The 25392-nt window shown below is 43.1% G+C and overlaps 2 protein-coding genes across 3 annotated transcripts; one reads left to right on the top strand and one right to left on the bottom strand.

Moving 5' to 3' along the window:
* Nucleotides 1-183: 183 nt before the first annotated feature.
* rps5 (ribosomal protein S5) lies at nt 184-3436 on the top strand. The gene is made up of 6 exons (XM_080863631.1): nt 184-274; nt 1108-1211; nt 1455-1664; nt 2188-2316; nt 3095-3193; nt 3320-3436. Coding segments are annotated over exons 1-6 (612 nt in total). The 5' UTR covers nt 184-273; the 3' UTR covers nt 3389-3436.
* A 542-nt stretch (nt 3437-3978) lies between these two features.
* On the bottom strand, nt 3979-23460 carry ddah2 (DDAH family member 2, ADMA-independent). Of its 2 annotated transcripts, none has more exons than XM_080863629.1 (6): nt 23351-23460; nt 21928-22527; nt 11404-11592; nt 9600-9719; nt 7247-7390; nt 3979-4759 (listed from the first exon to the last, which is right to left on the bottom strand). In XM_080863629.1, the coding sequence occupies exons 2-6, from the start codon at nt 22225-22227 to the stop codon at nt 4640-4642; spliced, it is 873 nt and encodes a 290-aa protein (XP_080719755.1). In that variant the 5' UTR covers nt 22228-22527; nt 23351-23460; the 3' UTR covers nt 3979-4639. The 2 variants fall into 2 exon arrangements, with proteins under 2 accessions (XP_080719755.1, XP_080719756.1); XM_080863630.1 differs by having other exon boundaries at nt 21928-22286; nt 23351-23458.
* Nucleotides 23461-25392: the final 1932 nt, after the last annotated feature.

Genomic DNA, 25392 nt, shown 5'->3' on the forward strand with positions numbered 1-25392 from the left:
AATTAATTTAAAACATATTTTTAAACAGAAAAATAACTAAAACTAAATAATATTAAATATGATGTAATATAACTGCTTGTTTTTACAGCAATTGTGAAAGTTAAAAGGCCAGCAGCAGCTTTATTAATGTATAATGACATAAAAAAAAGACTACGTTTCCCATAAGCTTTTGTACGCCGGAAGCAGCCAAACGCCGGACCGGATATCTGTACACGGCGCCCCGAAAAGGCCCTTTTCCGTCTCAGAGAAGTGTGGTACAGAACGGCAGACACAAGTGAGTGAAATTTTTACTTTTTACTTGCTTCATAAATCGTGAAAAAGGGACGGACGCGTATCCAAAATCACTGTGGATTTCCATTGTCCTGGAAATTCGTACAGAAAACTTCAGTTTAGTCGAAATGGCGTTTTTATTCCCTCCGAATGTTTCCGTATCAGCACAACAGCGCTGAGCGTTAGCATGCGACTAGCTCTGTAGCACATGTGGATTCTGCACGTTGAGTAGCGGCTCCGATAGATGTCAAATTCAGGACACTAATTCACAAAATATGTCTATATTAAACTTAATTTCTTCCCTACTAATTAACTGATGCTGAATTTAAACGCGCACCTACGCCCGTTTATAGACGTTTGTAAGCTTAGAATCCGCTGTGGCGCAAGTTTGCTAGTGTTAGCGTGATGCAGGCTTCATCTCCGGCCTCGCTGTACTTGTGACTGTCATTGCTTCGCTAAATCTGACCAAACAGTTACTCAATCTCCTATTAATATGAATAAATGTGCTTCCTATTAAAGTGTCAAATCGTGGGGTTTTCTGCTTTTTGCTGGAAAGCTAACGTCACTTTGTTTGAACGTAACATTGAGTAGCAGCTCAGTCAAGCTACAGTAGTTTTCATTCATTATACACAAATTCGTTAAATAAAGTTCCATTTATAAGACTTATGTCACATAGAAATGTAATAGAGAGGCCACAGATTTGCAGTAAGGTCCACCTTCACAAACCCAAACTCTTACGTGTAAATGTTGGGGGGGGGGAAGACATATTTGTCATTTATAGTCCTGAAATTATAATTTTTAAAACAATGTGCCAGTAATGTTGTGGTGTTTCCTCAGTGACCGATTGGGAGACTGCCCCCGCTGTGGCTGAGACCCCAGAGATCAAGCTCTTCGGCAAGTGGAGCACCGATGATGTCCAGATCAACGACATCTCCCTGCAGGTGAGCGGCAGTGTGAAAGATTCACTGTTGTGCTGTTAAGCGAGGCTAGAGTCACGCCTGGACACTCACCTGTTGTCCAGGTGTGCTACAGTGCTCGCAGAGGAAAAGTCTTTGCTTATTCATTGGCTGTAGTCTAATGTGGCCCAGTCAATCACCGGCTCAGACACAATATCTGCCTTTAACGATGCTGTTTTTCAACTTAAAACAGAAAATGATGCTTAAAGATGTCATTCTTCGCTGCAGGATTATATTGCTGTGAAAGAGAAGTACGCTAAGTACCTGCCACACTCTGGAGGACGTTATGCCGCCAAGCGTTTCCGCAAGGCTCAGTGCCCCATCGTGGAGCGTCTGACCAACTCCATGATGATGCACGGCCGCAACAACGGCAAGAAGCTGATGACCGTTCGCATTGTCAAGCACGCCTTCGAGATCATCCACCTGCTGACTGGAGAGGTACTTTCATAGCACTGCTATAGTATGTGTCACTGTTAAAGAGATTCTTAATTATAACTACAGAAAATAAATGGTTCCTTATGCGATGAAAAACACTATTGAAAATTACAGAGAACAGGATCTTACTGTGGTATGAGCAGTTTTCAATAATAACTAAAATATAAATAACTTAATTTAGACACGGCGTGCTGAGAAAATGTTTCAAATTTGAATTCCATCTGGGTTTTAAGACAGTATTTCAGCATTGAAAACATTTTTTTTAGACAGTTGCTGGATTGTTTATTATTTTTAGTGAGTTTTGCAGTGGTTGTTGCCAAGCAGACAAGGGTCCAGAATTAATCTGCATATTTAAGGGTAAATGTGATATTGGCTTTAAACTTTGAGTAAGAAAATTGGGAGCAAACACAAGGATTAACAGCAGATTGTGTCAGCTTTCAGATGGTGTCCAGACTAATGGATCTCTGTCACTACATGTTATGGATTGATTTTAAAAAAATTATCTTCTTAACCTCTTTGTTCCCAGAACCCCCTGCAGGTCCTGGTCAATGCCATCATCAACAGTGGACCCCGTGAGGACTCCACCCGTATTGGTCGTGCTGGTACCGTCAGGAGGCAGGCTGTTGACGTGTCACCCCTCCGCAGAGTCAACCAGGTAACAAACGCACAATTTTTTTTCTACCTCCACGTAATTGTTGATGTCTAATCATGTGACTAGATGACTTTAATGCATCTTTTAGGACATGTAAAGTTTGATGCATGTTCAGTTTTTTTCCTGGTTTGCACATGACCTTTATTACTGTCAGGTCTGCATACAAGAGTGGTTCTCAAGCGGAAAGATCAAAACAGAAAATATGAAGCGAAGCTAAACTGAGAAGTTCAGTTTGGCTTCACTTAGCTGAACATTTTAACCCCTCCTATTAGTGATCGTTAGAAATTGCGAGGTTCAGTCTTTTCTCACCTTGTTGGGCATATAGAATACAGTAAAGGCAGTTAGTCTCTTAGATTGTGGCAGTCTTATTTTTAACAATTTCATTAATAGCCTCTCCAGTGTAAGTAAATAAATACTTGATTATCATCAGTGCCAGTGTCCTTCTGTCAAAAAGGACAGAAGTACCAAAAAAATGCTTCCATGCTGAAAAACCTCTTTGTCCAACACCATCTTCATCAGTTTTAGCATGAAAATAAATTAGAAAAGGTTCACTGTTTTTTCATGTATTTGATGTGTTAAACGAGGCTAGAGTCACGCCTGGACATTTTCTGTTGTCTTGGTGTGCTAGAGTGCTCGTAGATTAAAAGTCTTTGCTTATTCATTGGCTGTAGTCTGTCGTGGCCCAGCCAATCACCAACTCAGATACATTTCACTGCTGGCCTGTGGTCATGTCTCTGGAGTTTAACCCGTTTCACCTCACTAACGTGTGCTTGTCTTGCAGGCCATCTGGCTGCTGTGCACGGGAGCAAGAGAAGCTGCTTTCAGGAACATCAAGACCATCGCTGAGTGCCTGGCTGATGAGCTGATCAATGCAGCTAAGGTAACAGACTTAGTGGACTCTGATTACATCCTGCCAATTATGTTGGAACCTTTTTAGTGATCAGAGCTGACACATATGAGAAACTGTTGTGAGGCGTGTTAAACTTAAGTTTCTCTCTCTTTGCAGGGTTCATCTAACTCTTATGCCATCAAGAAGAAGGACGAGTTGGAGAGAGTTGCCAAGTCCAACCGTTAAACATGTTCACTTTCTAACAAAACAAATAAATCAAGAAATTTCTGTTGAGTTTGAGTGTTTTATTGGACATCACATACACAAGCCTTTGATTCTGTGATGGAAAGCTGGAGTTCTGAGTTAAACTACAAGGTAAAATTATCTTATTGGTTAGTGCTGTGACAACTTTTCCCTTAATCAAGCTGTAATATTTTAATTTTGGATGGGTGGCACTGCTGATAGCTACTGTTTTACTGGCTCAAAAGTACTGTTCAATTATAGTGGCACAGTTGGTCAGCACTGTAGCCTCCCCAAAAGGTGCCAGATTTGATACCATTGATTAGCTGGTGTCTTTCAATGCATGTGTTTGTTTTCTGCAAGTCTCCCATAATTGGTCCTAGGTGTGAATGTGGGGTTGCACGTCTGTACTCTCCCTGCGATAGACTGGTGATCAATCCAAGGTTTCGCTAACAGCTGGGATAGGCTGCTGCCCCACTGAGACTCTGAATTGGACAAGTAGAAAATAATTGAAAAGACTAGATTTACATTTATTTTAGCCTGATGTACCTAAAGAACTGGCAGTTGAATTACACAGGAATAAGTACCACTAAAAGTTAGAAGCTGGATTTTAATATTTCTACACTTGGGACAAATTCATACACTGCAAAGCTAAATCAAATCTGAATCATCACCTAGCAGCTACAGATGGTCTGCAATTTAAAAACAGTTAATACCCAAGTACTGAAATGTGGATATGAAAGCTGTACACTGTAGTAAATGTGGGCACCAAGTCTTAGGGTTAGCCAAGAAAACATTTAAAGGGGACTATCACAAGCAGTAATGTTAAGAGACATCAGATTTCTGGAAAGCAGACGTAATGCCCTTTACTGGATCTAGATTACATCAATTTGGTGAGAAAAGTTAAAAAAATGTTGGGCTGATTGTTGCCTTTGGCTTTTCCTTCACACTTTGGTCTAAAAAGGTATTGAACATCTGCATATATACAGAATGAAACTTGCAGTGAAGACTTTCCTGTGGGGTTACTGTTTTACTTTGGTGGACTGTGAAAGAGTTGGAACAGTGCAAAACTACAGCTTCATCTAGTGGTTTCATGAGTAGATTTAAGGACATTGTGCAGCGCTGTTCGTTCAGCAGAGGGGGTAGTGGTGCAGTAAATTAGGTGGCTGGTTCTGTCTCAAAATACTGCACATTAGTATCACTACCCCCACCACTGCGAACACCTGCAGATAAATGCTGAGTGGCGTGGGCGTGTTTTCAGAAATATGTATGCTTTCTGTTGACAAGGAGGCAGAGTGAGGACAGAGACGCTCCCAGCTTGGAGGCCTCGCTGCAGGCTGTCGGCAGGAGGGTGTAGTCCTGGAGCTTCTGGAAGGCCTGCAGAGAGAGAGGAAACAGTTCAGTCATTCAGACCTGAGCTAGTTGTTACAGACTACACTGCAGGGAAAACTGAAAGGAAAGGAGGAAGGAAAATTTGCTTCACTGGCTGGAAGTTAGAACACCAGATCTGACTCATGAGTGTCAGCGATTAAGAGTCTTAGATCTACATGACAGTTTTGATGTTTCCCTTTTCTTTAGAGACCAAAACTCTAAAAAAAAAAAAAAAAAATTAAAAAGCAACTTCAATTTTGTTACATTTCTAATGGTAATGTTGATTTATCAAACTCATCTAATGATTTATTGCCACGCTAGCGTTATTTTCCATTTCCCCCCGATGAGTTTCCACGTTGTCTGGATAACATTCACATTTCTTGATGTGATTTGTACAGTGTACAATTCCAGCAGCATGTGACCTGATGCTGCTTACAAATTTACCTGTTACACTTGATGCAAGTGGAACTTTTTTGTAGGCCTGTGCAGAACCAGCACATGCATCTCTCCTGGTCAAGCTGATGGCAGCAGTGACAGCTGATGAACTGACCCCTCAGCCAAGCTGCATGCTCATCTTCAGCTGTGAAAGCAGCCAGGTGCATATACACACACTAACAAGTGACATCATTTCAGGACAATATGACTTGGCCCGGTTGCACAGTGTTCTACTGAAAACAATTAGTGATTCCAATAAAACACCAGCCATCACAAAAATGCACAGATGTGCATCTCAGATTAAATTGAAGGTTGTGGGAGTGTTCTTTAAGAATGAAGCTGTTTTTTAATCTGGTGTACAAAGATAATAATCTACAAAGATTGTGTGATCCTATTATAAGATGGTTGTATGGGTGGGTTGGTGGACAATATTGGACATTGTGAAATTTTTTAAATGCAAAATACTGACTTGAGGGCAAACTGCTTGAAGGGAAATCATGCAAAAAACAAGTTATCAGTCTTTAAAGGAATTTGTTGCTTTTTCTTTGTGAAGTTTATCTCATTGTGAAAAATCAAAGTTTCCAAATGTTCAAATTAACTCCTCTAATTGTAAGTTCGGTTTTAAATCTCGCCTGATATAATTTTTAGCAGTGGCGCACACACAGTTTCACAAAATACAATCATTATTTTACTTCTGATTTATTTAATTTGCCTCAATCCTGAAACAAACTACAGAAGTATCTGAAAATGCTGATTTATTCTCACTATGCTGGACTCAGCTTCTGTCCTGCCACCTACTTACATATTTAACGGGTCAGAGACGGCACCGTGAGCGGGATATCGACTTCACTAGTCTCAAAAACATTTCAGCTCTTGGAACCACAAGCACAACTGTGACCTTCAACTGCAATGTAACGAGTAAAGAAATGTGAAAAAAAGAAATCTGTTCACATCCCAGATCTTCTTTAGAGAACCTTTTTTGTCTAATGATCAGTTTAGAGCGAGTCAGTCACATTTAGGTCTGATTTAGGATTAACAGAGGCACTTGACTTCCAGGTGGTGAAGCAGCACAAGACACAGAGGTAACATCTGAATTACAGATGCATTAGGCCTTAAAAGGGATAATCACTAATAACAGACAGATTTATAAATCATAAAAGCACTTAGGTTTAACACACAGGACCAATCACACAAAGGACTGGATGCACAGGGTTTATTACAAAAAACAAAACAAACAACACGAGCTGAGCAGATATCAAATTTCTTATAGGAGCCTGATGGTTGATTTTGATGTGTGATACAATGCATCTGTAGATCTTCTATTATATTGTTGATGCAGTGTGGCTTTGATGTTAATGCTGTTGCATTTCTTTTTATATTTAGATAAAACTAATAAAAAGCTTTGATCACACCAAAGAAGAAGCCATGTATTTCTGTGGTGCAGCGCAAACACATGTGAATCTGCAGCAATACTAGTTATAAATATTTGATCTTGGGCGGCAAGTTTACTTCACTCCGTCTTGAAAGAAGCTGAGATTCTCCCACAGACTTATCAGAAACACACAAGCTAATGACTGCTGTTTAAAGGGAACTGGAGCTGATGACCTAGCTTCTTTTATGTGGAGACGGTGGAAAAAAGGAGGGCTAACATCTGAAAACCTGAGTCCAGCTATCATTTGTACTCCTCCCGATGGAAGCTGTTAGCAAATATTTGTGGGTTTATGCAAGCACTCACGCGACCGAGTAAAGCACCGTGAGACCTTAAAGCTCACACTGACAGTATTTAAAGCTGTTGGATGAGCATGCATGCTTATGATTACTGAACATATGATTCAGTGTTTATGTAGCCTAATTAATACAACAAGGAGATAAGAGCCAGAAAAACTGCCAGAGAGGAAGAAAAAAAAAAATCTGTCAAACTATAACATAATGAAAATAGCAAATTACAGGAAAACTTATTTATTGCTATTAGCACATACATGAACATGACATTATACTGCAATAATGTGCAGTTTATTTAAAAAAAGAAAAAAAGAAAAAACCCTCTGTGGTACTCACAGAAACGCTGTCAGGGCATTCGTCTGCTGGTCGGTGCAGCAGGAAGTCCCGTTTGGACAGACTTTTGATGTAAATGCAGTTTGCTGCCAACTCCTCTGGGACGGTGAGCACATCGTAGTGGTGATCAGTCAGCTGTTCCATCATCTGCAGACAAACACGCACATCCAGCATTACACACAGTCGCCGAGCTCCAAGCCAGCACTAATGACATAAACAGATGTGTGCAGTTCAAGTGAGGATGGAGAGATTATATATTTATGACTCATAATGAAAAACAGTATTGACCATAGAGAGATGTTGGGCCCTGCCTAGCACAATGCTTTAAAATCCTTGTCTTAAAAAAGGTTCATTTTAAATGTTGTCATTTCTCTCTTTACATTTCAATAAACTAACTGAAAACCAGCACAAAGGCTTGATCATCACGATGCTTAATACAAAGTCACCAAAAAAATTAACTAAAGAACCCTTTTCATCAAGTCATGTAATCTTCTGGGATATTAATCTGGTCAAAGTAGATGAAGAGTTTGTTAATCAGTTCCAGCTGCTGTTGTTAATGTAATTAACATAAGGTGCACTAGTCAGGCAACAACGAGACAACCCCCCTAAACATGAAGGATGGTCACTCATTTCTTTTCCACTAGTTCTCATCTGGCTAAAGTCAGTGTCACTGAGTTCATGAGGGTGGCATGAGGGCCCAGCATGCTTTACTTGGGCCCTGCCTGGCACTCTGGAGAATGGGCAGGTTCACCCCGAGTACATGTGACAGACATCAAAGGGTCTGGAGAAGATGTGGAGAGCATTCTGCGGCCTGTAACATCATTCAGCATGACTGCTTTCATAGTTGGCCAGGGACTAACAAAAAGGGAGGGATGCACAGACCGGCTGGCAATGGCACTGACTGCCATCAGGTACCAGGATGAAACCCTTGGAAACACTGTCAGACTACGCTGGTGCAATGGGTCCTGGGTTCCTCCTGGTGCACGATAACGCCCAGCCTCATGTAGCGAGAGTGTGCAGAAAGTTCTTGGAGGAGGAAGGAATTGATATCATGCTTGCACTGAGCCTAATCCAACAGGACACCTCTGGGACATTATGTTTGGGCCTGATGCTGCCAGGTTGCACCTCAGACTTCACCAGGAGCTCAGTGATGCCCTAGGAGGAGATCCTCCAGGACACCATCCATTGTTTCATTAGAAAGCTTACCCGACCTTGTCTGGCCATACTAACTACTGAGTACCATTTTGAGTTGGTATGAAATTATTTCAAAATAGACTAGCTAGCTGCATAATTTTTTCACTTTGACTTTATTTTTTTTTGGCATAATTTCATTCCAACACATTGCCCAATCCATATCGATCTGGCATGACGCCCCGCAGGTGAGATCTAATGTGCTTTCAAAATGTGGCTAATTTTTTTAAGTGGTGCATTTACAATTAAAGTTGAAAATGGCAGCTCTAATTTACATCAACCTCTCAGTGTTTTAGGGACACGAGTCATAACGGCATAAACTGATGTGTCAAGTAATTTTTAGCTGTTTTGGTCATTACTGAGGTCAAATTTATTATTGTTTATTATGATTTCTCACAGACTTCTTCCTTGATTAGGTGGAAAGCCATCCTTATCATGTATAGCATCTTGCAGTGCCGTTCATTGCCCCTTGGATTTCTTTTCAAAGGTGCAGCTGTCGCAGAGGATTGTGGGTCATTGCTGCTACCAATGTGGCTGGATATAGCAATACATCCAGGTGTTTGTAATCACACTAAATAGTATCATGACGTGGAACCATCCTTTGTTTTCTGACTAAACGTAGTGCCAGGATAAGGGATTTCCAGCTACTGAGACTGATCACCCCTCATATACAGCCGCACAAGCTGTTGCTCACAGCCATTTCTGTTCCTTTTAGGCAGAGCCTCCAACTTGTTTGTTATAAGGTCTCCAGCACAGGCACACAGACATGCTAAATGGAAAGCTATGTAGCCTGTGTAAACAAACTGGCATGAATAGATGAATGTGCAGGGTCAGCTGGCAGGCTGTCACACCTGGATTTCTATAACACAGTCAGCAAATGGACAAAAACAAAACTTTAATGATTGAAGTTAAATATTATGCTCACTTCCAGCTCCATATTTTTATTCTGTTGTTGTTGTTATTGTGTGTTCAGAATAATCCCTTTTCATCTAATTTTGGACTTTTAATACGGTCTTGAGTTAATCCAAATAAGCAGGCAAAAATCCTATTTTCATAAAAGCTACAGGGAGTGTTTTCTCCTTGGTATGCGCTTTTCCCTCAATTGCTACAATGCCACAATATTATTAAGGCATTACCCTTTGGGAAACAACACACACATACATACCCGGAGTGTCTTCTTGGCCCCATCACTGTTGCTGAAGATGATGGTGTTTGGGCCTCCCATGGAGCAGATGTTTTTCAGTCGGGCTCCATCACAGACGGGGACAGTCGACACGGCAAAGTCCTGAACACATGTGGGGGTGAACGGTTACCAAGCATACTGGAAACTTCTAGAAGTTTCCAAGCAGGTTTGTTTTGTCATCACAGGTGTAACTAATAACATTAAGATTGGCTTTTCACACATCCCAGTAACTGATGCCTCGACTCCAATCGACTCCTAACTTACTCTCACACTATAAAGTGGTTCCATCTCTGCTCTACACACTGTATATGTAAGGGTGATATTTATGAACGAAAGTTAAATGGAGCCAGAGTGACTCCTCTGAAACACAACACTGATGAAATCATCTCCTGGTTTTCCCCAGTCCCCCAGTCGAACACTTAAACCCTCTCATCCGCTGACACCATTTCACACCACACCCCCACACTCCCACACCCAAGGGAAGAGCGAAGAGCAAATTCAACTCCAAAATATGCAAAATATGTGTGCGTGTCAAACAGAAGTGCATCTATAGTTCTTGAAAAGAGTCAATACTAATGAGCAGCTTGAGCCCAGCCCGAGTGAGCACGCTGTGCTGTGCAGCGTTGTGATTATTTGGGCAGTGGAACAACCTCATTCATCAGTGTTTATACACAAGAATTCCCCAAATGCAATTCAGCAAATGGCCACCTGCTCACATTGGCACCTGGGTTTCATATCCGACTGTAATCTTGGCACCGAGGCAATCTTTGTTGTGCAGGCTAAAAATATAAACTCTATATTTTAGTTAGTTGTGTATTGATAATCCTTAGCTGGGCTTTTATGGAGATACACAGACATACAGCGGTCCATACTAAGACACTTTTACTGTAAGGCAAAGATAATAAGATGTAGCAGTTGTATATAAACGCATCAGGATAAAAAAATAAATTAAAAAAAAGGGAGTGAAGAAAACATGCTCAGTGCATCATGAGAATTTCCCCCAGCAGCCTGAGCTATAGCAACATAACCCGAGGATTTGATCTAGGCCTAACTATAAGCTTTATTAACAAAGGAAAGTTTTCATCTTAAAAGTAGAGACAGCGTCTGAATGCCTGTAGGTTTGTGAACCAAAGGCAGAGAGGACTCAACCTTTAAAGTTTCTCTGATGTATGGCTTCCCTCTATATGCATTTTTCCTTTTTATACCTAAAAATCAATCCCACTACGCTATGTGGAAGGATCCCTCAGCTTGAGCTGTAATCATGGATGCACAGGTATTATTTACCTTTAGTGTATAAAAGAGGCATGACACACCTGGATTATCTAATCTCTGGTGAAGACCCTACACTAAAGTCTTCCTTTGCATTTTTAAGTTTCACATACTTTAATTAACTGCTCTTCAGTTTGAGTGAATTAACAAAGAAGCCAGGGCTAAATCCTCCAGTACTGTGCCACACACTGAATTTAATTACAAGTAGCCCTAAATAGAAAAGCTGTCATAAACATTTAAGTTCAAATGACATCTGACATGATAAACTACAGCAGCGGGCTGCAACAAAACACTCGATGGATGATGCAGCTGTGCCACGTGTCAAAATGTGTTGACTGACATCCCTCTTAAAAAGACGACTCTGAGGCAAAAATGTCAGATTCTGTTAAAAGCATGCCGCCCTGACTCCTCAAATCAGAGACAGACATGTGCCTTCACGACAGGCAGCCCCAAACTAGGGAAAGTTTGAAAAAGCTTCCTCCTGCTCACTGTACCCTCTTCCCTCTATAGCCCTTACCCTGAAGGTGTCTGCCAGCACCTCCGCCCCTCTGCGGTTGGTGTGGGAGGAGATGCCGACAAAGAACTCCCTCCCCGTGAAGAGGATGTCGCTGCCCTCCAGCGTGGCACCTACAGAGTCGCCCTGCTCTCCGTCCATCTCCACCACAGTCAGGTTGAGCTCCGACATCACCCTCCTCACCGCCTCCACCTGAGGAAGGAATAAACTAGACTCAGTACGAGAGTTGGAAGAAAGCAGCTCAGGCAGGTGGTCTCCGTGTAACATCATCAGTTCTGTGTTTCACTGGCAATTAATATTTGCAATAAGAAGCTACAATAATTAAAAAAACAAAAAAAAAAAAAAAAAAAAAACAGACTGTCAGCTGAGCATTTTAAAATGTGCTTAAAAACAACAACTGTCTAATAAAAGAACATTTGCGTATAAATCCAGCTGTTGTATAATTTAGTCATTCATTTACATTCTGATTATTTACTGTTCAACTTTAAAGATTTCTTTCAAACAGCTGAGCTGGTTTCCCTCCTCTTGTTAATCCAGGTCTCTCTTCCTGCCATCTTAGAATAAGTGGAACTGAAACTGTTGGAGTAAGCAGTGAAACCGTTGCAAAACCAGATTTCTGAAAAATCATTTAAATAATTCTCGATCAGTTATCTCGGGCTTTTTTTTTTTTTATCATTTGTGGAAGCCACAATTGTAAATAAAAACTACATTTAGATTAACTGTGCAACAGAACAACTCTCTTATCATGTTATGGTGACACATTTTGCAATACGCGCGACACTGCAAAACAACGGGGTTCCAGCAGTAGAACATCTGGGATGTGTTTGAGTGTCTACCAATGAAAAGGTTGTGGGATCGATCCCCGGCTCCTCCAGACCGCTTGCTGAAGCATCCTTGGCCAAGATACTGAACCCCAAGTTGCCTCCAATGCATTCACTCGGGCGCGAGTGTGTGAGAATGTTAGAAAGAGCTTATGCTTATGTAGCCCGGATGGGAATTTGGGAGTAGATACTCGTAATTCCCATGGACTTAAACGCCACAGTAACATAAGGTGTTCACAGTTAATATTATGTGATTTAACTGTACTCTGAATGTAATTTGCCCTGTAATATGTCACAAGGTAAATACAGGTAATTAGAGCAATGAACCTGTTATGTTAATCATAAAGTATTATTTTATGGTATGTAACTCTGAAGAGAGTTAAAGTATTGTTCAGAGTTCTAATTTTCTGGAGGCCCGTAAAGGTAGCATGAAACGGGACCTGTGTATCTGTTGTAATGGAGGAAGAGAGGAGAACGGCATGGAGAGATGCACGAGGTTAGCTGAACCAAAGTGAGAGACTCAGCTAGTTTTACTGAAGTTACCTAGCACAAAAGAGTGTCGGACTAGAAAGCTAACCGTGTGAGAGCTTCGCAACAGAGTGTGGGGGAAGTGACTTTGTGTTCAATGGTCGCACCACCGTGAAAAAACTGTGTTTCCAGCTACGACCGCCGAGGCTAAAGGCTAGCCCGGACTGCCTGGCTGCGCCACGGAGGCAGCCGCTATGGACTGTTGGAGAGCTGGACAGTGACTGGCTAACGCGTTGTAGCAGAGACAGCATCCGGTCCGCAGGGAGAGCGGAGAGTGAATTTAGTTTGGGACTGGCGAACGGAAACCTACCGAGCAACTGAACTGTAAGTTGGACTTTCGTGCTCTTACTGGGGAGAAGAGGATTTTTCTCCATCGTCCGGCGTGAGCAGCAAACAGGCCTGCAACAAGTGTGAATGTGAGTGTGTGTGGGGCCCATGTGTGAATATTGTGTATCTAGTGGATTATATAGCATATTTTTGAGTGTACATTCGTGAGTCACTTACCAAGAGGTGATAACATAATTTGTGTTGTTTAACATAATTTCAAAGGGAAATATTTCATTTACACAGCATGTTTCATTTGTTTATGGAGCTGGATATCATTTGAGTTGAGTTAAGAAAAGGGTGTTTTATACATTACTTTTTCCTGCCCTTACATTCAGTAAACGTTTGGTTTGTGTTAAAGAGTTGTCTGGGGTTGATTCTTTTACTACTGGTTAAGTCTAACTTGCAGGCAAAGGTTTACTGGTAGTTTCCCTGATTCCTGTCTATACCAGAACCTTTTTGTGGTATCTAGGCTGTAACGAACCTAACACCCCGCCTAGGGGGTCCAAACTGAGGTAAGTGGATTTAGACTCCGTATCACGGGTGGGGTGCTACATAAAATGGAGGCACCGCTGGGATAAAGACTGGTAGTAATTAGTATTAACTTGTGACCCAGACAACCTTTAAAGAGAGGGTGATTTGAAGTTATAGTAGGTTACAGCAGAGCAAAATCAGTTTGTGTTTGGTATTGTGTTACACTATACACATACAGTAAGATTCACACACTCAACACCAAGAAATGGCTCAGTTACGGCACTGGTGTAAAGGAGAAGGCCTTAACCCTTCGCATGCCATACTACTTAAAGATGTTCCCGAGGACACAGAGATTGAAGTCATAGAAAGAACTCTGCAATCCATTAAAGTTCTTGGACGTGTGAAGGTTAGAGGACGTATGTATGATCCTCAGAGCAAGTGTTTGACTGTACTGTGTGAATGCAGAGAAAAGGTAAATACTAAAGCCATTTCTCTGGACATTCTAGCTGATGGCAGCAATTCACCCTGGAGAATCATCGGCCACTTAGAGGAGGAGGATGGTTCAGTTGACCAGCTGGTTGCAGATGACTGGCAGGCATCTCAAACTGATTTGGGACCTGCCGCCACACTTCAGGCCTCCACTCCTGAAGCAATCATCAGAGCTGTTGGTGACCTTCTGCAAAATACCTCTAAGCCTGCCAGTGACAATAGCAGCTACAGGAGGTTGCGCACCTTCTCAGGGGTTGTTCCCACACCCCCAGGAGAGGAGCAGTTGGAGAACTGGATACTACAGGCTCGACTGATGATAGAGGAATATGATCGGCCTGACAGAGAGAAGAAAATCAGGATAATGGAAAGTGTAAAGGGTCCCGCGTTGGAGATTTTACAGGCTGTACGATTTAATAACCCTGAAGCAACACCTCAAGAATACATTGATGTAATTGAGAATACTTTTGACACACCAGAAACAGGAGAGGAACTCTATTTTGCCTTCCGAATGCTATGTCAACACAGAGGGGAGAAACTTTCCGAGTTTCTGAGAAGAATGGAGAGATCTCTCAGCAAGGTGGTCAAAAGGGGAGGTCTGTCTCCTGCCCTAATAGACAAAGCACGTCTTGATCAGCTCATTAAAGGTGCAACAGGGTCTGACCTGATGCTGTTAAGTTTGCGTTTAAGGGAACGAAAAGATAATCCCCCTACCTTTCTGCAGCTGTTAAATGAGGTCCGCATTGAAGAGGAGCATGAAGCTTCTCGGCGCAGACTTAACCTCAATAAAGTCGTGCATGTCAAAAGCGCTACTGTACCCACAGGGGCACACGTGGAAAATCTCAGACTTGAGATACAAGGTCTGAAAACCCAAGTCAGTGATCTCACCACTGCTGCCGGGGTGCCAGGTGTCCATTCACCTGGGGCAGCATCCACAGAGAATGTGGAAGCAGACGGCTTGGGAGAAGACAAAAACTTCCAAGCATTAAAGAAAGAAGTGGTGAGGCTAAGAAAACAGATCTCTGTCATGTCAGTCAACCCCAGCAAAGGGGTTGCGGTGCCCTCACCCAGGCACCATGGTTCTCCCACGCACCTTCAGCGGGGAGCAAGAGCACTCAGAGATCCCAGTCACTTTTTCTGTTATCGCTGCGGGGAGGATGGGCACATCTCTACCAAGTGTAAGGCTCCAGAAAACCACCCTAAAGTGATACAGAAATTCATTCATGCTCAACGGAAACAGGGAGAAAGTAATAGAACTCCCAGTCCTGCCAAAGAACCGACCACCACCAATGTAGGTGTTAACCGGAGTGTTGTCAATGTCAGGACGCCTAGTTTCCCTGAAGGACTGGTAGGGCCACCCTCCACAGCCGGTGTGAAGGTAGATGGTGTACCTTGCACCGCTCTCTTAGACAGTGGCTCTCAGGTGACCATCATTTTTGACAGCTGGTATTCAAAACACTTGTCTCATGTGCCTTTACGCTCTGTTACGGGCCTAGATATTTGGGGACTAAGTGAATCAGAGACCAGCTATCCTTACAGGGGGTACATTCAAATTGAATTGGAATTCCCCGAAGAAACACGAGAGAAAGTTGAGACTATCCCAGTCCTCGCTTTGGTGTGCCCAGACCCTCGGTGCTCAGATACCATACCTGTCTTGTTGGGCACCAATGTTCATAAAATCAGACTCATTCCTGCAACTGGAAAGAAAGTGAGGGTGGGGAATGTTTGCTCTGCCAAAGTGAATGTTCAGCAGCCTCAGAACCTACCGACTATTATGTCTGAGTCTGCCAAGGATGATGACAGTCCAGTAGCTAACGTTAAGTGGACTGGTCCTGGCCCACTGGTCATTCCAGCTGGGAAAGAACGTATAGCTGTCTGTAAAGTCAAAGACATCCACACTATTGGAGACAGCATCCTCATCACAGAACGGGCAGCTTCACATGCCCTTCCCCCGAGTGTGCTTGTGCAGCCAACCGTACTGTTCTCCAAGATGCTTGATAGAGACAAGTTTCTGGTGCTCATGCGCAACCAGTCACTAAAAGACACTGCCATTCCCATGGGCACTGTGGTTGCACATCTGCATGTAGCTGACATAGTGACTGATGTCCCCGGCCCAAACACAAAAGCTTCTACTATGCTTGACCCATCTCTGTTTAATTTTGGGGACTCTCCTATACCAGCTGAATGGAAACAGAGGCTTAGTCAGAAACTTGCAGAGAGAGGCAAAGTTTTCTCGACGGAGGAATGGGATGTGGGTTTGGCTAAAGGAGTGCAACATCACATCCGTCTAGCTGACCATACCCCCTTCCGAGAGCGGTCCCGCCGTGTTGCCTCAGCTGACCTGGATGACTTACGCCGCCACCTGCAAGGACTTTTGGCAGCGGGGATAATAAAAGAATCAAGGAGTCCCTATGCTTCCCCCATCGTCTTGGCACGAAAGAAAACGGGGCGGTTGCGCATGTGTGTGGACTATCGGACCCTGAATCGCAGAACTGTCCCTGACCAATACACAGTTCCTCGCATTGACGAGGCGTTGGACTGTTTGTCTGGCAGCAGGTGGTTCTCTGTCTTGGATTTGCGTAGTGGATACTACCAAATTCCCATGGCAGAAGAGGACAAGGAGAAGACCGCTTTCATATGTCCTTTGGGATTCTTTCAATTTGAGAGAATGCCCCAGGGGATAACCGGAGCTCCCGCGACCTTTCAAAGAGTAATGGAGAAAGCAGTGGGAGACATGCACATGATTGAGGTCATAGTGTACCTTGACGATTTGATCGTGTTCGGAAGAACTTTGGAAGAACATGAGCAGAGACTAATCAAAGTTCTTGACAGACTGGAAGAGACTGGCCTAAAATTGTCCATTGACAAATGTCAGTTCTGCAGGCCACAGGTGACATATGTTGGACACATAGTGTCAGAGAAAGGGATTGCCACTGACCCAAGCAAAGTTGAGGCGGTAGCTCGCTGGAAGCAACCCACCGATCTCCCATCACTGCAGTCTTTCCTAGGGTTCTGTGGGTATTATCGTCGCTTCATAAAGGACTACTCCATCATTGTCAAGTCGTTAACCGAACTATGTAAAGGTTACCCACCAACCCAGAAGGGAAAGCGAGCTGTCAGAGTCCCAGAAAAGACCTACCATCGCGTAAATGAACCGTTTGGGGACAGGTGGGATGCTGCATGTACAGAAGCTTTCCAGAACATTATACATTCTCTTACAAATGCACCTGTTCTAGCATTTGCAGACCCAACCAAGCCATATGTGTTGCACATTGATGCTAGCCTTCAGGGGTTGGGTGCTGTGCTCAACCAAGAACACCCAGAAGGGCTGCGACCAGTTGCATTTGCTAGCCGAAAGCTTAGCTCATCAGAGAAAAACTACCCCGTGCACCAGCTTGAGTTTTTGGCGTTGAAGTGGGCTGTAGTTGACAAGTTTCACGACTACCTGTATGGAGCACAGTTCACTGTGAGGACGGATAACAATCCCCTCACATATATCCTCACCACTGCCAAGCTCAATGCCACCGGGCATCGGTGGTTAGCTGCTCTTGCCACTTACGATTTCACTCTCCAGTACCGACCTGGGAGCAGCAACATTGATGCTGACGCGTTATCGCGCAACCCCTTACCAACAGAGGACACTGATTGGCAAACTCTGCCCTTGGACAGTGTCAAAGCTCTGTGTAAGCAGATCTCCTGTAGAAATTCAGCAGGAGGGGGGGCAGTCAGCTTTGCTGAATCGTTAGGAGTTTCCCCTGAGGCACTCCCAGAGTGTTTTGTTTTCCCCACTCATCTTGACTATGGGTGTTTGACCCAGATAAGCAAGGCCGAGCTTATCAAAGCACAAGACAATGATCCAGTGATCGCTCCTGTAAAGAAATCTATGAATGGAGCGATTCCCTTTACTTTCGACAAAGACTCCAATGCAGAAGCCATGTTGCTTCAAAGAGAGGCAAACAAGTTGGCAATCACTGATGGAGTACTCTACAGGAAAGTACAGAGACAACCTGGAAAGGAAATCCATCAGCTTGGACTACCCCGAGAGCATGTTGCCATGGTGCTTAGATCACTTCATGATGAGTCAGGTCACCTGGGGGTGGACAAGACTGTGGAGCTCATACGAGACCGATTCTACTGGCCTAGGATGAGTGCAGAAGTTGAGCAGTACATCAGGAATTGTGGGAGATGTGTTGCACGTAAGGCACCCACACAACGAGCTGCACCATTGAACCAGATCACCAGTAGTGGGCCACTAGATCTCGTGTGTATTGATTTCCTATCCCTAGAGCCAGACTCTCAGGGATATGCTAACGTTTTGGTAGTGACTGATCACTTTACCAGATATGCACAAGCTTTTCCAGCTAAAGACCAGAAAGCCTCCACAGTAGCCAAGATTCTCTGTGAGCGGTACTTTGTGCATTATGGACTTCCGACCCGGATACATTCCGACCAGGGACGTGATTTCGAGAGTAAGCTGATCCACGACCTTCTGAAAGTGTTGGGAACGCCTTATCATCCCCAGGGAGATCCACAGCCAGAGAGATTTAACCGGACGTTACTTTCCATGCTGGGAACCTTGGATCCCAAGAAGAAACAGGCGTGGAATCAGTCCATCAGTCATTTGGTACACACGTACAAGTGTACGCAGAACGAAGCAACTGGGTACTCACCCTACCTGCTTATGTTTGGCAGGGAGGCCCGGCTGCCTGTGGACATCTGTTTCGGAACCAACGACCAGACACACAGCAGTCTGACACATCACCAGTACGTAGCTAAGCTGAAAGCTGATTTGCAACAAGCTTACCGCCTAGCGACAGAGGCTGCTGACAAAAGTCATCAGAGAAACAAGAAAGCACATGACAAGCATGTGAAAGAACAGACCTTGGCACCAGGAGACCGGGTGTTGCTAAAGAATTTTGGTGTCTCTGGAAAGCACAAGTTGAAGAATAAGTGGAGAACTGCACTCTATGTTGTGCTTGACAAAATGCCCCGTCTACCAGTATACAGAGTGAAACCTGAGAAGGGAAGGGGGGTGGAGAAAACGGTGCATCGTAACCACTTATTACCCATAGGGTATCTAGTGAGACTTCCAAATGATAGTGAACCAGAGTTGTTTGATAGACCTGTCACTCGATCCCAAAGGGGACTCGCCAAGGCTACACCAGTTGACAATCAGGGAGATGCAATATCTTCTTCAGAGTCGGAATCCGAAGATGCATGCCTGACACAATTCCCATACATGGATTGTGAAAACCTTCTGTCACTGTCAGAACAGCTTCTGAGGGACCAAGGTCAAAAGCCAAATGTGTTGGATCTTGAGAGTTCAACCACTGATTTGGCAGATATTGAAAGAAATTCAGATGATCATAACCCTCCAGATCTCCAGCTAGACCCTGAGGCAGTTACAGTGACTGGCCCTGAGGAGGGAACCGAAGAGAGTGGGATGTCGCTGGAAGGAGAGGAGCATCCAGTGTGCCGCCCACAAAGACTAAAGAGGCCTGTGGTGAGACTGAGTTATGATGAACTCGGGCAATCATCAGATCACCCTGTAGGGGTTTTGAGCCATGGGGTTTTGGTGGGAAGTGGCACTTACAGACATTCACGAGATCACACTTGCCAGACTTCATGGTGTCACCCACTAGCACTATGCCCTTCCTGTGTTAAATTAGAGCTGGACTAACAAAGCACAGATTTTTGTGTTTATAAATCTGTGGGGTTTGATAGGGGCATCAAACGCATTTAGAAGGGGGAGGGTGTAGCCCGGATGGGAATTTGGGAGTAGATACTCGTAATTCCCATGGACTTAAACGCCACAGTAACATAAGGTGTTCACAGTTAATATTATGTGATTTAACTGTACTCTGAATGTAATTTGCCCTGTAATATGTCACAAGGTAAATACAGGTAATTAGAGCAATGAACCTGTTATGTTAATCATAAAGTATTATTTTATGGTATGTAACTCTGAAGAGAGTTAAAGTATTGTTCAGAGTTCTAATTTTCTGGAGGCCCGTAAAGGTAGCATGAAACGGGACCTGTGTATCTGTTGTAATGGAGGAAGAGAGGAGAACGGCATGGAGAGATGCACGAGGTTAGCTGAACCAAAGTGAGAGACTCAGCTAGTTTTACTGAAGTTACCTAGCACAAAAGAGTGTCGGACTAGAAAGCTAACCGTGTGAGAGCTTCGCAACAGAGTGTGGGGGAAGTGACTTTGTGTTCAATGGTCGCACCACCGTGAAAAAACTGTGTTTCCAGCTACGACCGCCGAGGCTAAAGGCTAGCCCGGACTGCCTGGCTGCGCCACGGAGGCAGCCGCTATGGACTGTTGGAGAGCTGGACAGTGACTGGCTAACGCGTTGTAGCAGAGACAGCATCCGGTCCGCAGGGAGAGCGGAGAGTGAATTTAGTTTGGGACTGGCGAACGGAAACCTACCGAGCAACTGAACTGTAAGTTGGACTTTCGTGCTCTTACTGGGGAGAAGAGGATTTTTCTCCATCGTCCGGCGTGAGCAGCAAACAGGCCTGCAACAAGTGTGAATGTGAGTGTGTGTGGGGCCCATGTGTGAATATTGTGTATCTAGTGGATTATATAGCATATTTTTGAGTGTACATTCGTGAGTCACTTACCAAGAGGTGATAACATAATTTGTGTTGTTTAACATAATTTCAAAGGGAAATATTTCATTTACACAGCATGTTTCATTTGTTTATGGAGCTGGATATCATTTGAGTTGAGTTAAGAAAAGGGTGTTTTATACATTACTTTTTCCTGCCCTTACATTCAGTAAACGTTTGATTTGTGTTAAAGAGTTGTCTGGGGTTGATTCTTTTACTACTGGTTAAGTCTAACTTGCAGGCAAAGGTTTACTGGTAGTTTCCCTGATTCCTGTCTATACCAGAACCTTTTTGTGGTATCTAGGCTGTAACGAACCTAACACCCCGCCTAGGGGGTCCAAACTGAGGTAAGTGGATTTAGACTCCGTATCACGGGTGGGGTGCTACACTTAGATAAAAGTGCTGTATTAATGTGTCTGTCTGGGTGAATGAGACTTACAGAAGAAAGTGCATTGAGTGCTCAATGAGTAAAAAGGCGCCATATAAGTAAAAGTCCATTTACAACCAGATAATACATTATAATATCTGGAACTAAAGAAGAAAAATACTTCCAAAAAGGAACTGTGCATTTACTGTCACCCAAAGGGTCTGGGTGTTTATCTATTAATTTATTTTAATTAATCAGCTCTTTGATTTGCTTCCTGGCTTTTGATTCATTTTCTGTCCGAGCCATGTTAAGTTCCACTCTAAGAAACATGTTAAGAAAACATTAGGACATTAAAAAAAAACTGTAAAATGGTGTCAACACTTATTAACTGGACAGGAACCATTTGAACCGCATCACTGTTGAGAAGTTTCTTTCCCAGCAAACCTCCAAGTAGTTTAGGAAAACTACAAACTCTCTCTTAACATTTTTCTTAAAGTTGCATTTTTAAGTCAGTCATAAAATAACATTTTGTTTATCAAACAGCCAAAAATAATAGCCGATGAATGGACTCGTAGCCAGGAAAAACCCTGAGATCTAACTACAGAAGTATAACTGGAACTTTGGACACTCCCAATAAGTCTGCCAGCATCTAAAACACCAAAAAGAAAACCAGTATCAATCAACCAATATCACTGTTGCTTAGAAACATTGTTTTCAGGAGTCTAGGGGGGATATGTCTGAAAGGCCAATGATCATAGCAACAAGGAACAACAAAGATCAGTGAGACCATGTTACAAACAGCCCATACTATGTTTGTCAAGTTCATTTTTATACCGTACTCATACAAACCATTACCCAATACTACATAGAAGATTAAGTGCACTCTGAAAGGCTTTTTCTATGCTGCATTACCTCGCTTTGTCTCTGCTCTTTGAAGGGCCTGGTGATGAGCGCCGTGTCTCCCTGGATGACAGCCACATCCTCTATCTTCCAGCTTTCTGGCAGCTCGGGGTCAGGGGGGATCTCGATCAGCTGCAGGCCCACCTTCTGCCTCAACGCTCCAGTCAGGCAACCGAACTGACGCTGAGCTTTGGCCAGGTCCACCGAAACCTCCCCGTTCTCCTGGCTGTCCCCTGCTTTCTTTCCAAAGGTCTCTGGAATGCCCCTCACCACGGCGTGGGTGAAATGGCCATAAGGGCACATGTTTGCCATGGTTTCAATAATGTGGTAGCAAATATTGGGGCTGTGCCAAAAATCTCACTAAGCTGGCTCTGCCAGGAGAGGAACAAGAGGCAATAAAAGGATGTGAACGTTTATGTGTTTCTGGTCTCCTCTCTTGCAGTCTCGGTATTATTAAGACGCTGGAGGAAAAATGCTCTAAACTAAGCTAAGCTTGTGAAGAAGTAGATCCAGGAAGAGAATGGGAAGCATCTTCAGCCTGGTCTTTGCCTCTTCTTTAATTAGGGACTTCACCATCTATTATCCCAAACATGGGAAGCAAATACTACCAGCCTAAGAAAGAAAAAGATGGATACATCAAGGCAAGAACAAACAAAAATATCAATTTCTATAAAACATTAGAGGGTCACATCCCTGCCTACATGCTTTCATTGGCACTGGACTAAAGTGAAATATAGTCCTAAAAATCTGTAATTTATTTACTCTGTAGGGAAATAAAAAAAAAAATTGTTTATCCCCCATTAAAACATCCAAGGACAGCTGAAATAATACACAGACAAAGAGCACGGCTGAAAGGAGACAAAGGAGCTTTGTTCAAGGTCAGATTATAAGGAATCATTATTCAATAGCCCTCCAATATGCTGCAAAGCCTCTTCATATCTGGCCAGTGGGTTAGATTTGGGACAATTGCCCTTTTATCATCTTCCCTGTAACTGGCAGGAGTCACCCACGGTGAGCTGCACACAGGATGTTTCTTAAATCTGCTTCATAACTTATGCAACAAGTGCTGGGCTTTGATGTTCACTTGACTTTGTTTTAAAAGGCTGCAGCACATGGAGAATATTAATGGATACTTGAACACCGAATATTTACAAACTACATTATAATCACTACTTATATGTTGAATTTTTCTACCTCGTATAGCTTTTGTTTGAGTTTTACCAGCTGTATTAATCAGTACAAACTTCAACCACAAGCAGAACAAAACATCCTGAGGCTGTGGGGCTGCAGGAGTGCACCGCCCCAGCAACTCAACTCTCTTCCAAAATACTTTTCATGATGTTCCCCATCTTTCTTAAATCGGCAAAATAACAGCAACACCCTCACCCCGAGTCGCACAAATAACAAACAGAGCTCTACACTTAGGCCTGCTCACCTGTTTTAGGTCCCGGGTATCCGCTTTCGTCGCCGTTTTCCCTCTATTTTAATTTAATTTCCAAAGCAGCCGAGTTCCCGTTACTCTCCAGCTCCTTTCTCTCTGCCGAATGGCTATCGCGTCAAGACGGCGAACGTGAATTGGCATGTTTCCGGTGGCAAATTTCAAAATAAGACAGCATTGGTTTACATGAACTGTGTCGCGTCGTTTGTACCATATTGCAACTGCTATACAAAAAATAGCGCGCGATAAAATAGCGCGCGATAGTGTGTATACACTATGTATACACTGTAACTGAAAAAAATAATAATTTGCCAACGGTCGTGCTCATAGTTTTTAACGCCACCCCCAAGGAACTTCCGGTCTTATTTTCGACCATTGACGCTCACTTCCCCCACCACCTCCCCTCCCCATCCCCCACACGTCCTACCCGGATTCAATCAGCGGTGATTTATCGCAGGCGCTGCTGTTCTGGCGCTTGGACTTTTAGTGGCAACTGCACTGCAAAGTTACAACCGTTTTAATTTAATTTACACTGGTTTCGAGTTCGTTAACAAAACAGAATTTAATTTGTGTGAAGTTAATATAAACATATTCTTAATTTGTGAGTACATTTGTGACCGCCGTTACTGTTAACCTACGTAATTGCTACATTTAGAATACTTGTTCAACCTATCTGGTGTTACTAACAAATGCGTAATTTAGACTAGTTTAATATAACATTAGGCGGATGCCTTGTTGAAAAATGCCCAGAAAATTCCTATTTTTGCCACACTGGTGCTCCTACGCATTAAAACAGAATTAAAGTCAGATTTTTCTAGGATTATGGACTCCCCCTTTCCCCCTCTCCCATCCCTGCTGTAATCCTGATGAATTGTTTATGAAGGGTCAGGCTTGTGCTTTATATACAAATATAAATGTGGTCTGTCTGAAAGCGAATCAAAGATTTATATGCTGAATTACTGAGCCATCTTTGTTTTTATCCAAATTTTCTGCTGCAACGAGGAAGACGAGGGAAGCTGCAGGAGCTCGTCTCCAGTGTGTAGAAGAGGCTGAAAATGAGAACCTGGATGTAAACGGCAGAATGAATAGATGTAAAAAAGGGTGGAGGATGGGAGGTAGAGGGCACAGACAGACAGGATTAAAGAACACCATCTGTCCACTGAGATCCTTCAGCCAGGACACACAAAAAAAACATCCCCATCAAATGCAGGATTAACACTGTCTGCACAAACATGAATGGACTCAGTTGTGAGTCGCTTTAGGCTTGTATTTTTAAGTTTTACAACATGAATGCTTGCTTATTTGAACAAAAGAAAAGGACCTTTAATCCCATAATACTTTTATTTGGCACTAGTTCTGGGGATTCTTTTGTAGGTTATATGCAAATCATTTAATAAAGACACAAATGGACAGAAACAAAGTCACACCAAACTCCATGCAAAAATCTATTGCTTTAGTAGCAAACATACATGCCTCCAAAATGCATCACAGGTCATAAACTCTCAATGTCATTTATGCCTCAGCAATGCCCATGGATTATTTCTGCATACAGTATTGCATCCAGACAAAAGTAACTGAAAAAATACAAGAGAAATGAACAAAAACCTCAATATTTCCAGGAAGATTTTTTTTTTAAGCTTGTAATTATTCAACTTGTAAAGAGCTTATTCAGTCTGAGCCCACTCGTTTCGCTCCATCACAAGACTTGCTGTCAGCAGACCGTCCTGCTTGCTGCCCTCACGTCTCCCATTAGGCCCTGAAGGATAATTTGTTTAAACAGGCTCGCTGTGGAGCTCACTGACCCGCTGTCTCTGAGTTGCTGGCTTTCTCCCTCTGTTTGTCTGCTGACTCTTTCTGCACCGTGCTGACTTTATCGGTGCTCATCTTTTCTCTACAGCAGCTGCTGTCTCATGCAGTTACACATAATGTCTTTTCTTTTATAAATGGCTCCGATAGAGGCCAGAATTTCTAACTAAACAAAACTGGCACAAGAATTATGGAGCTAGATGACAAAGAGTATTTAACAAAACAAAATCACT

This window comes from Rhamphochromis sp. 'chilingali' (assembly GCF_963969265.1).
Source record: "Rhamphochromis sp. 'chilingali' genome assembly, chromosome: 17".
Taxonomy (NCBI): Eukaryota; Metazoa; Chordata; class Actinopteri; order Cichliformes; family Cichlidae; genus Rhamphochromis; species Rhamphochromis sp. 'chilingali'.